The sequence below is a fragment of the Chrysemys picta genome, unplaced genomic scaffold, assembly GCF_011386835.1.
Source record: "Chrysemys picta bellii isolate R12L10 unplaced genomic scaffold, ASM1138683v2 scaf177, whole genome shotgun sequence".
Lineage (NCBI taxonomy): Eukaryota > Metazoa > Chordata > Testudines > Emydidae > Chrysemys > Chrysemys picta.
The window spans coordinates 92935-104475 of NW_027052884.1; the positions used below are offsets into that span (position 1 = coordinate 92935).

General features: G+C 50.5%; 1 protein-coding gene across 10 annotated transcripts in view; it reads left to right on the forward strand.

Annotated features, from left to right (window-relative positions):
- The window catches only part of LOC135978234 (class I histocompatibility antigen, F10 alpha chain-like), a 31905-nt gene extending 20864 nt beyond the window's left edge, over positions 1 to 11041 (forward strand). For 5 of the 10 annotated variants that reach the window (XM_065579236.1, XM_065579231.1, XM_065579238.1 and 2 more), the window contains 3 exons: positions 453 to 728; positions 2354 to 2629; positions 4382 to 11041. In XM_065579236.1, coding sequence (XP_065435308.1) covers positions 453 to 728; positions 2354 to 2629; positions 4382 to 4542 — 713 coding nt within the window. In that variant the 3' untranslated portion in view covers positions 4543 to 11041. The other 5 variants (XM_065579233.1, XM_065579232.1, XR_010595674.1 and 2 more) reach the window with 5 other exon arrangements.
- The last annotated feature ends 500 nt before the right edge of the window (positions 11042 to 11541 follow it).

Consider the following 11541-nt stretch of genomic DNA (forward strand, 5'->3'; position numbering starts at 1 on the left):
AGTTGGGTACAGACACCCTGAACTCCCTCTCTTCTCCAGATTGACCCTGACTACGAGAACTGGGGGGATCCTCAGAGAGCAGAAGAGAGCTGGAGGGGATAGATCCCTGCAATATCCGGAGTACTCCCTTTGGGATTGTGCCACCCTGCTCCTCCTGCAGGGAACATACAAGAACAAGCAGCAGTGAGGTATTCCTTGAAGGTTGTGAGCTCTCTGCAGTGGGGGCTCTTTAGTGTACAAGACCCAACAGATGGAGAGGGTGCCCCCTGTGGGTTTGGGTTCCCCCCTGAAAGGAGCTGGGAGGGTGTAGGACCCAACAGCATAAGTGGGAACCCCATTTCTCAGGGGAGGGAGGGCCCAGTAGCAAGAAGAAGAACCACTGGGCTACCTGCAGTGGGCTCTTGGTGAGATTTTCAGAGAGAGACTGCTTCTGACCCTCAGCTGTGTTTCAGGGTTTCACATCATCCAGACGATATACGGCTGTGATCTCCGGGAAGACAACAGCATTCAGGGGTTTTACCAGGATTCATATGACGGACGAGACTTTCTTACCTTCGATAAGGAGACCATGACTTGGGTAGCAGCAGATATTGGGGCTCAGATCACCAAGAGGAGATGGGAGGCTGAAGTAAATGACAACCAGCAGTGGAAACGCTACGTGGAGGGGAATTGTATTTCCTGGCTAAGGAGTGCTCTAGAGTACGGGAAGGAGACTCTACAGAGGAAAGGTAAGGTGAGGGACAAGCCCCACCTAGGGGGACACTACTGGCTACATCTCCATTCCCCAGCCCCAGTTCCAAACTGGAGCAGGTGGGTAGGGGGATATTCAGCGAACCTTGCACCAGGGATAGGTGGGGAAACAACCCCTTCCCCATCAGTTCTGCTGGAAAAAAAGATAAGAAATTGAAAATGTTAAAAGCAGTTCACTGTAGAGAAGCTGCATCTCCAGAGCCACTTGACCAAATGAGCGCAACTTCACATCACAAATTCTACCTCTTCCTCTGATGTGACACAGCCGTTATCAAGGCAATCTGTACTTGTGCATGTTAGAGCACTCTGCTTAATTATGGAAGTGCCACTTCTATGGACACCAGCTTCATTCACCATGTAATTCTTCCCCATTCACTGTCTGTACCATCATATTTCTTGTGTTGCCCCCAGCCCGTGTTCCATCAATGATGGTAGCTTTGTCCTTGTTGCCAAACTTCTCCTACAGTCATTTATGTGCTTCCTTCCATGCCATTCCCTACATGTGGAATTGCCCTCCCCATACTAACCTGGAAGAAGGGTCCCCTTGTCCTTAAAGTTTTCCCCCTCAAGACCTACCTTTGCTGCAACACTTTCATACTTACTTTTCGATTCTTTTATCAATAAGACACCAGATAATCACACTCAAATTTATTACCAAAGCTTTTTAGTTAAAGATTAATCACAAACATAGAAGGGAAGAGGTTAAATGCTTTAACACTCCAACTCAGGAGGACAGTCTGCTTCAAAATGTTAACTCACTATTACCCGTTTATGTACCTTGTCTGTTACCATATACACACATTTCCCAGATTAGTTAGCATCATTACACACCCTGATCTTTCCCTTCCCAAACAGTTTGCACTTGCTGTTCAAGGTTACTTGAAATTTCTACCCAGTTTTTTGCAACAATTATCCTAATTGCTTATTTCTCTCACAAACCTCAGCAGAACATTATCTTGTCCTTTGCCATCTTTACAAATGCCAACAAGAAAAATCCATACACAGCATTGTAATGTGTATTTCAGTGCCAGGGGGCTGGGAAACTGATTTTTCAACATTATCATAATTCCTTTTGAAATCCATAGTACTGGGGTAAATAGATTTGGTAACAACCTACAAGAAATGAGCCAATTCATATTAGCTCGTTTGAGGGGCAATTTAGCACTGTGTGTCACTTTTTGTTTAATGGGCCCTTTCCATCTCTAATTGGTCAGTTTATTCAGTCCAGTTTTTGCTCCCTGGCCAGGGCAAGATTCTCCTCTCTTTCAAATCCAGGGACTGAGAGGAGATGGGTACAAACCTAGTGTGTGATTGACACCTGTATCTGGAGTTTAGTGAAGCCTGTCAAAGTATTTGTGTCTCTGTGGTTTGGAGCAGAGGCCAGGTCAGGGACCTGGATTCAGGATTCACCGTTGCTGATACTGTGAATTCGGCACAGAAATCCTCTAACATGATGGTTCTCTCTCATCAGAGGGATTCTGTCTCATGGATTCTCATCCTCTCCCACTGCTCGGGTCTCAGAATTTCATGCTGCAAAGCTCTAGAAAATGCTGCCTGGATTAGAGCTTGAAAACACCTCACTTGAGTTTCTTCTTTTTCCCAGTGTGCCCAACAGCTAGAGTGAGCGACAGGTCATCTCGTGACGGCCTCACCACCCTCTCCTGTAAGGTCAGTGGATTCTACCCCCGGGACATCACCGTGACCTGTCTGAAAAATGGGGAGAGCAGACAGCAGGAGACCTACTCTGAAGGCATCCTACCCAATGGGGGTGGGACCTACCAGACCTGGGTGACAATGGAGATTGATCCCAAGATCAAAGCCCATTATTCATGTCAAGTGGAGCATGAAAGCCTGTTAGAGCCACTCTCTGTCTCCTGGGGTAAGGAGTTTGTGTGTTTGCCTGTTTTCCTAGTGGGAGAGGGGGAATCCATTAAACTCAACCCCTGAAAAATTCTCATTTGGATTTATAGGCTGAAGCTGGACTTTCTCAGGGTCTGTGAGGCCCTGTCCTCTTTGGCTCTGTCCCCCTGCAGTCAAGTTCTTGTGCTAGAGTTGGGACCCACAGTGCCTGGGGCTCATGTCTTGCTCTCCAGTTTGCTGCCTCTGGGGCTGTTGGATACATCTCAGCAATACAGTGTCTCTGAAGGGAGAAGATTAACAACGAGACATTAAGGCCTGAAGGGACCATTCTAATCATCTGATCTGAGCTCCTGCCTAGTCCAGGGCAGGGGGGAATCACAGTCTGGTCATCTGTGGGCAAACTAGCGCTGATCCTTCAGAAAGAGATTTCCATTCCAGATGTAGTCTCCAAGGGATGGAGAATTTATCACATCCCAGGAGAAGCTCAAATCTGCCCCTTATTTCCAGACAGAGTTGGTCTTGCTTCAGCTTCCAGCCCGTTCTCAACTTCATGCACTCGTGGTCCTGCCATGAGTGCAGGGGACGGGACTAGATAAGCTCTCGAGGTCCCTTCTAGTCCTAGGATACAGCAGGTTCTCAGAAACACGACTCTATGGGCCCATGTGGCCAGAGGTAGAGATTTAATGTTGGGAGCAGCTTGTTTCTGTGCGCAGTGATGCTGGAAGAGAGGGTCTGGCCTTGGAATGGAGCGAGGAGGCAGATTAGAACCCTGCATCGGGGGAGAGTCTCCTATGCCCCTAGCACAAGGAAGTCGAGAGAGAATTTATTACCCATCTTTTTGCTTGGTTAATTGGGAAGTGGAAAAATGCAGCATTTGGAAGTGCAAACAATTTCTAAAAGGGCAGCCTGCACTGGAAATCTAGTCAACAGATGGTTTCACATCATAATCCTGCTACTACGTCCCTGCCAATTTTTGTGTCATAAACCACATTTCCTTATTCTCTTAGAAATATTTTTCTTTTTGCTGTATTATTATGTGGATCTTTCAGACAACAGGAGAAGCTGATTAATGAAACTTAAAGTGCATACAGAACTTGGGGTTTAACAGGTTCATATAAACCAAGAACAGTATTAAAATATCTCTATCGTCCCCTCTTCACTTCCTGCCCCCTCAAAAAACACGCATTGTGTCTAACTATATTCATGGCAGGGAAATCCAGAGCTTTGAGGTCAGTTTCCAGTTTGTCACCAGAATCACACAATGGGACTGTGTTCCATTAGTCATGAAAGTCAGGGTGGTCAAGGGGGAGTTAGGGGCTGGGAGCCAGGACTCCTGGAAGGGGAGTGGGGGCAGGTGGGTTAGGGGAGGAGGGGCTGGAAGTCAGGATTCCTGGGGTCTATTCCTGGCTCTTTCACTGACTCTGTGTGATCTTCAGCAAGTCTCCCCCTTTCCTGTTTAGGGACGATACTGACATTCATTCTCTCCCATAATTAGGTTTATGAAGATTGATTAATGTTATAAAAATCTTCTATTTTAAGTGCTAAATATTTATTATGAATTGAAGTGGTAGAGGCTGGGTCTAGTGTCCAGGACTTTCTGTGGTGGGGTATAATGCCTGGTAGGTACATGGTGGCTGCATTGGAAGGGGTGGATGGTTGCAGGATTCAGCCCTTATCTGGGGAGCTGACTGACTGATCCCTGCACTGGGATGAAAGGGGGGTTTTAGTGGGGGATTTTTCCCCATTGCTCATTCTCTCCATTCCATTTCAGAACCAAATAATAGTTTGATTCCCATTGTGGCTGGAGTTATCACTGCAGCTGTCCTGATTGGTGTTATAATCGGAGTATTCTTCTGGAAAAAGCAATGCCCAGGTAAAGTGGCTGGGTTGGGGGCATTTCCTGGACTTGCCGGGCCCTGCACACCTACCTAAGGCCAACAGCAATACAGGAGCCAGTGTCAGTACTGTGTGACTGTCCCACTGCGGGACTGAGCTAATGACCCCGATGGGAGCTGCTGGAGGGCCAGACCCAGAACCTTGGTGCGGGTTACAGTTTATATGAGGCTTGGTTTTCCAGCGAGCCCAGCAGCCAGTGGACTGAGATCTTTGGAAACTGTGTCGTGTCTTTCTCTCCTGCCGATCGTGAGCGCCTGGGACCTTGAGTCCATTACTGGCGCCAGGGGTCCTGTTTCTGAGCTGTGGGCACAGATCGGAGTCGGTTCCTATCTCGGGAGCTGCATTCACTGAAATTTGCCTTCTCTCTGCAGGGAGGACGGGAGACGGCTACGCTGTAGCTCAGGGTAAGTGACAAGAGACCCATCGCCTCTTTTCAAGTGACCATCTCTGAACAGCCATCAGTATTTGCTTGTGGATTTTAGCCTGGAGCCACTGACAGGAGATCCTCGCTCCCACTCATAGACCTTGTCTACAATGAGGCTTTTCGGGAAATCTCCAACTATTGCTCTAGTACCATAGAATCCTAGAACTGGAAGGGACCTCGAGAGGACATCTAGTCCAGTCCCCTGCACTCAAGGCAGGACTAGATATTATCTAGACCAGGGATCTCAAACTCAAATGGCCACGAGGGCCACATGAGGACTAATGCATTGGCTCGAGGGCCACATCACTGACACCCCTCCCCTGTTGCCCCCAGCCCTGCCCCAACTCTGCCCCTTCTATTAGGCCCCGCCCCTTCCCTGCCTTTCCCACCCCTTCCCTGCCCCCATTCCAACCCCTTTCCTTGAATTCCCCACCCTAACTCCACCCCTCCCTGCTCCCAGGGGGTGCAGGAGGGGTGCGGGGTGTGGCCAGGGCTCAGGGCAGGGAGTTGGGGTGCAGGATGGGTGCAGGGTGCGGCAGGGGGCTCAGGGAAGGGAGTTGGGGTGCAGGAGGGTTGGGGTGTGGGCTCCGGCCCAGCGCCGCTTACCTAGAGCAGCTCCGGGGCCAGGACAGGCTCCCTGCCTGCCTGCCCTGGCCCAGCGCCACTCCGGGAAGCAGCCGGAACCACATGCCTGCGGCCCCTGGGGAAGGGGCCACAGGGCTCCGTGCACTGGCCTTGCTGCTCCTCCAGATACCTGCCCCGAAGCTCCCATTGGCCACGGTTCCCCGTTCCCGGCCAATGGGCGCTGCGGAGGGGCGGTGCCTGGAAGGGAGGGCAACGCACAGAGCCCTCTGCCCCCACCCCCACGCCCCGCCGCCACAGGGACGTGGTGCCGGCCGCTTCAGGGAGCGGCGCAGGGCTTGCGGCGCCACGGGGGCTATAGTTTGCCCACCCCCAGCCTGGAGGGGGTGGGGAGTGGGCCACGGGGAGCTTTGCAGGCTGCAGGAACTAGCCCCACAGGCCGCATGTTTTAAGACATCTGATATAGACCATCCCTGACTAACCTGTTCTTAAAACCTCCAATGAGAGAGATTCCACAACCTCTCTAGGCAATTTATTCCAGTGCTTAACCACCCTGACAAGATTTTTTTCCCTAATGTCCAACCTAAACCTCCCTTGTTGCAATTTAAGCCCATTGCTTCTTGTCCTGTCCTCAGAAGTTGATGAATACAATTTTTCCCCTCCTCCTTGTAACAACCTTTTATGTACTTGCAAACTGTTATCATGTCCCCTCTCTGTCTTCTCTTCTGTGACTAAACAAACCCAATTCTTTCGATCTTTCCTCATAGGTCATGTTTTCTAGATCTTTAATCATTCGTATTGCTCTCCCGTGGACTTTCTCCAATGTGTCCACATCCTTCCTGGGCACAATGCTCCAGTTCAGGCCTAATCAGCACAGAGTAGAGAGGAAGAATTACTCCTTGTGTCTTGCTTACAACACTCGGGCTAATCATCCCAGAATGATGTTGCCTTTTTTTGCAACCGTGTTACACGGTTGACTCATATTTAGCTTGTGATCCACTATGACCCCAGATTCCTTTCTGTGGTACTTCTTCCTAGGCGTCATTTCCCAATTTTGATGTGTGCAATTGATGGTTTCTTCCTAAGTGGGGTAGTTTACATTTGTCCATATTGAATTTCATCCTATTTACTTCAGACTGTTTATCCAGTTTGTTCAGATCATTTTGAATTTTAATCCTGTCCTCCAAAGCATTTGCAACCCCTTCCTGCTTAGTATCGCCACAATCTTAATAAGTGTACTCTCTATGCCATTATCTAAACCCTTGATGAAGCCATTGAACAGAACCAGACCCAGAACTGATCCCTGAGGGTATGTCTACACTACGAGAGTAGTTCGATTTTACTTAAAGCGAATTTGTGGAACCGATATTACAAAGTCAAAGCCACACTAAGGACAGTAATTCGACTTTGTGAGTCCACACTAACGGGGCAAGCGTCGACATTGGAAGCGGTGCACTGTGGGCAGCTATCCCACAGTTCCTGTAGTCCCCGCTGCCCATTGGAATTCTGGGTCGAGCCCCCAATGCCTGCTGGGGCAAAAAATGTGTCAAGGGTGGTTTTGAGTAACTGTCGTCATTCAACCCTCACTCCCGCCCTCCCTCCCTGAAAGCGCCGGCGGGCGATCAGTTCGCGCACTTTTCTGGTGATTGATAGCGCGGACGCCACAGTACTGCGAGCATGAAGCCTGCTGCGATCATCGCTACAGTTATGGCCGTTGTCAACACCTCGCACCTTATCATCCACCTTTTTCAAAGGCAGATGCTGAGAAATCGGGCGAGGAGGCTACGGCAGCGCAGTGAGGACATTAAGTCTGAGAGGGGCACAGACCTCTCGCAAAGCATGGGACCCCGCGCCGTGGACATCATGGTGGCAATGGGTCATGTTGATGGTGTGGAACGGCGATTCTGGGCCCGGGAAACAAGCACAGACTGGTGGGACCGCATAGTGCTGCAGGTCTGGGATGAATCACAGTGGCTGCGAAACTTTCGGATGAGTAAGGGAACTTTCCTGGAACTTTGTGAGTTGCTGTCCCCTGCCCTGAAGCGCAAAGACACACGGATGCGAGCAGCCCTGACTGTCCAGAAGTGAGTGGCCATAGCCCTCTGGAAGCTTGCAACGCCAGACAGCTACCGGTCAGTCGCGAATCAATTTGGAGTGGGTAAATCTACCGTGGGGGTTGCTGTGATGCAAGTAGCCAACGCAATCGTTGAGCTACTGCTTTCAAAGGTAGTGACCCTGGGAAACGTTCAGGTCATCATTGATGGCTTCGCTGCGATGGGATTCCCAAACTGCGGTGGGGCTATAGATGGAACTCACATCCCTATCCTGGGACCGGCCCACCAGGCCAGCCAGTACATTAACCGAAAGGGCTACTTTTCAATGGTGCTGCAAGCACTGGTGGACCATAGGGGACGTTTTACCAACATCAATGTCGGATGGCCGGGCAAGGTTCATGATGCTCGCGTTTTCAAGAACTCTGGTCTGTTTAGATGGCTGCAGGAAGGTATTTACTTCCCTGACCACAAAATAACTGTTGGGGATGTGGAGATGCCTATAGTGACCCTCGGGGACCCAGCCTACCCGCTAATGCCCTGGCTCATGAAGCCCTATACAGGTGCCCTGGACAGTGAAAGCGAACTCTTCAACTACCGGCTGAGCAAGTGCAGAATGGTGGTGGAGTGTGCTTTTGGACGTCTCAAGGGGAGATGGAGAAGTGTACTGACTCGCTCTGATCTCAGCGAAACCAATATCTCCATTGTTATTGCAGCTTGCTGTGTGCTCCACAATCTCTGTGAGAGCAAGGGGGAGACGTTTATGGCGGGGTGGGAGGTTGAGGCAAATCGCCTGGCTGCTGATTATGCCCAGCCAGACAGCCGGGCGATTAGAAGAGCCCAGCGGGACGCGCTGTGCATCCGGGAAGCTTTGAAAGCTAGGTTCCACAGTGAGCAGGGTAACCTGTGACTATTAAGTTTGTTTAAACAGAAGCTGCACCTGCCCCCATTTCTTTACCCACTTAATGTTGACTATCCTCTCCAGTTACATACCTTGTTCACCCCGTCTCGCCCCTTCCAACACACCTTTAAAAATAAAATAAATTAAACTTTGTTCATTAACACTGTTTTCTTTATTAAGGATTTCGTGGTAAAGTGTTGAAACTGGGACGCAGACTGGTGGGGAGTGGGTGTAGTGATGGAAAGGACGCTTCTAAACTCGAGGAATGACAGGCTCCTGCTCCTAGAGCGGTCCGCAGTGGTGGACTGGTTGTTTCAACGGAGCCTGCCACCCCTCCTTTTCGGGACTCTGTGTGTGGGGGCTATGTGACTTTGTGGCGGGGGGGGAGGGGGAGTTACAGATCCCCTGCTGCGTGGCTCTGTCATCCAGGCTAAGGACCGCTGCATAAGATCTGTAACCACCCTCCCCCGCCACACACTCACATAGCCCCCCCACACAGAACATGAAAACCACCTCCCAGCCTGACCAGGGTGCCTAGTGACTGCAATGTGTGTGTGACCTTCCGCTGAACCTGCCCCCGTGTCTGTACCCTGGTAAAGGTGACTGTCCTCTCCAATTACCAACTCCCTTCCCTCCCTTCAAACACACTCTCCTCTAAAAATCAACAGAGGGTCCTGTGGCACCTTTAAGACTAACAGAAGTATTGGGAGCATAAGCTTTCGTGGGTAAGAACCTCACTTCTTCAGATGCAAGTAATGGAAATCTCCAGAGGCAGGTATAAATCAGTATGGAGATAACGAGGTTAGTTCCATCAGGGAGGGTGAGGTGCTCTGCTAGCAGTTGAGGTGTGAACACCAAGGGAGGAGAAACTGCTTCTGTAGTTGGATAGCCATTCACAGTCTTTGTTTCATCCTGATCTGATGGTGTCAAATTTGCAAATGAACTGGAGCTCAGCAGTTTCTCTTTGGAGTCTGGTCCTGAAGACTCCAAGTCTTATCTTGGAGTTATCTCCATACTGACTTAAAGGTGCCACAGGACCCTCTGTTGCTTTTTACAGATTCAGACTAACACGGCTACCCCTCTGATACTCTCCTCTAAAAGAACATGATGGAAACAGTAATTAACAGAAACGTATTTTTTATTAAGAACTACACAGTTAGGGGATGAAACTGGGACGGGGCTTGGGTGAGGTGCTTGGAGCGAAGGAAAGGACTTATAAAATCTTTGGGAATGAGAGCCTTCTGTTACTTGAGCAGTCTGCAGGGGTGGAGTGACTGTTTTCACGGCCCCTGCCGCCCCTCCTTCTTGGGACTTTGGGTGAGGGGGGGATGGGACTTTGTGGCGGGGGAGGGCGGTTAGAGAGAGAATGCAGCGGGGCTCTGTCCTCCTGTCCTGCAGAACATCTACAAGGTGCCGGAGCGTTTGCTCCCTCATTAGTCCAAGCAGCGTTTGAGTTGCCTGCTGGTCTTCCTGCCGCCACCTGTCCTCCCATTCGCTGTGTGATCGCTGGTATTGCAACATGTTCTCCCTCCATTGGGTCTGCTGTGCCGCCTCGGCTTGGGAGCAGCCCATAAGTTCTGAGAACATCTCGTCCCGTGTCCTTCTCTTTCGTCGCCTGATCTGCGCCAGCCTCTGGGAGGGGGATGCTGGGGTAGGTCGGGAGACACTCGCAGCTGTGGGATGGGAAAAAGGGAGTGAATTCATCAGAAAGATACAATTTTGCGAACAATGAATATAGTCTTTCTCTGTGAACAAGACCATGCACAGCACCTATCACATGCGCACTCAGTACAAGGTCGAATTTTCGGCCTTCCCATTGAGTGCCTGGGGTCTTGCTGTACAGATCACACAAGCGGGGCCGGACAACGGAATTCGGCTAGCAGGCGGACATGGTAAGCCGTAGACTTTTGGCTGCTTAAAGCTTAATTTATAGCAGTGCCCTCCTTTCACGTTCCAAGCAATGCTCCTAGCATTGGCCAGTTCCTGCTGCCGGCAACTCGGCCAGCGTGAACTCTGCCCCTGTCCCAACCCCCTCGCGGCTGTCCCTGGGAAAGATCCCTCCATGCTGCCCCTGTCACGCCTCCACCGCATGGCTGTAAACCGCCGGTTACAGTTATGTAAAGGAACAGACAATCAGTCCCAATACTAACATTCCCCTAATTCAAAGCAGGTCACCATGAGTGATATCACTCTGATGACGATTTCGGAGACAGAGAAAGACCGCATGCTGCGTGAATGCCAGCAAGCACCAGGGCCGTATGCCACCATGCTTTGCGAGGCAATGATCCCGGAGTACTTGCTGCTAGCCTGGCGCGGAAAAGTTTCCTACCATGGAGGACGCAATAAGGCCGCTCTCCCCAGGAACCTGATGCAAAGGCTTTCACAATACCTCCAGGAGACCTTCGTGAAGATGCCCCAGGAGGATTTCTGCTCTATCCCCGGACATATTGACAGAATTTTCCAGTAGCTGCACTGGCAAGGACTAGAAACTAAAGCGCCTAGGGCAAACTAATCATGAAAAACCCATTGTTAAGATACCATTCCTATTCTGTTCAAAATAAATGTTTAAAACACTTACCTACTGATGTTTCCCCTGATTCACGGTCTGGGTTACCACCTTGGGAGGGTTGGTAGGGGATCTCCGTGAGGGTGATTTCCCCTGGCTGTTGGGGAAATCAGCATTGAAAGCGCTGTCGACTGCCTCGTCCTCCATATCTCCTTCCTCATCTTCCCCGTCCGCGAACATCTCCGAGGAAGCGGCCGTCGACAATACCCCATCGTCAGAGTCCACGGACAGTGGTGTGGTAGTGGTGGCGGCCACACCTAGAATGGAATGCAGTGCCTCGTAGAAACGGCATGTGTGGGGCTGGGATCCAGAGTGTCCATTTGACTCTTTGGTCTTCTGGTACCCTTGTCTCAGCTCCTTAATTTTCACGCGGCACTGTGTTGCATCCCGGCTATATCCTCTCTCCGTCATGGCTTTGGAGATCTTCTTGTAGATCTTGGCATTCCGTTTTTTTGATCGCAGCTCCGAAAGCATGGACTCATCGCCCCACACAGCGATCAGATCCAAGACT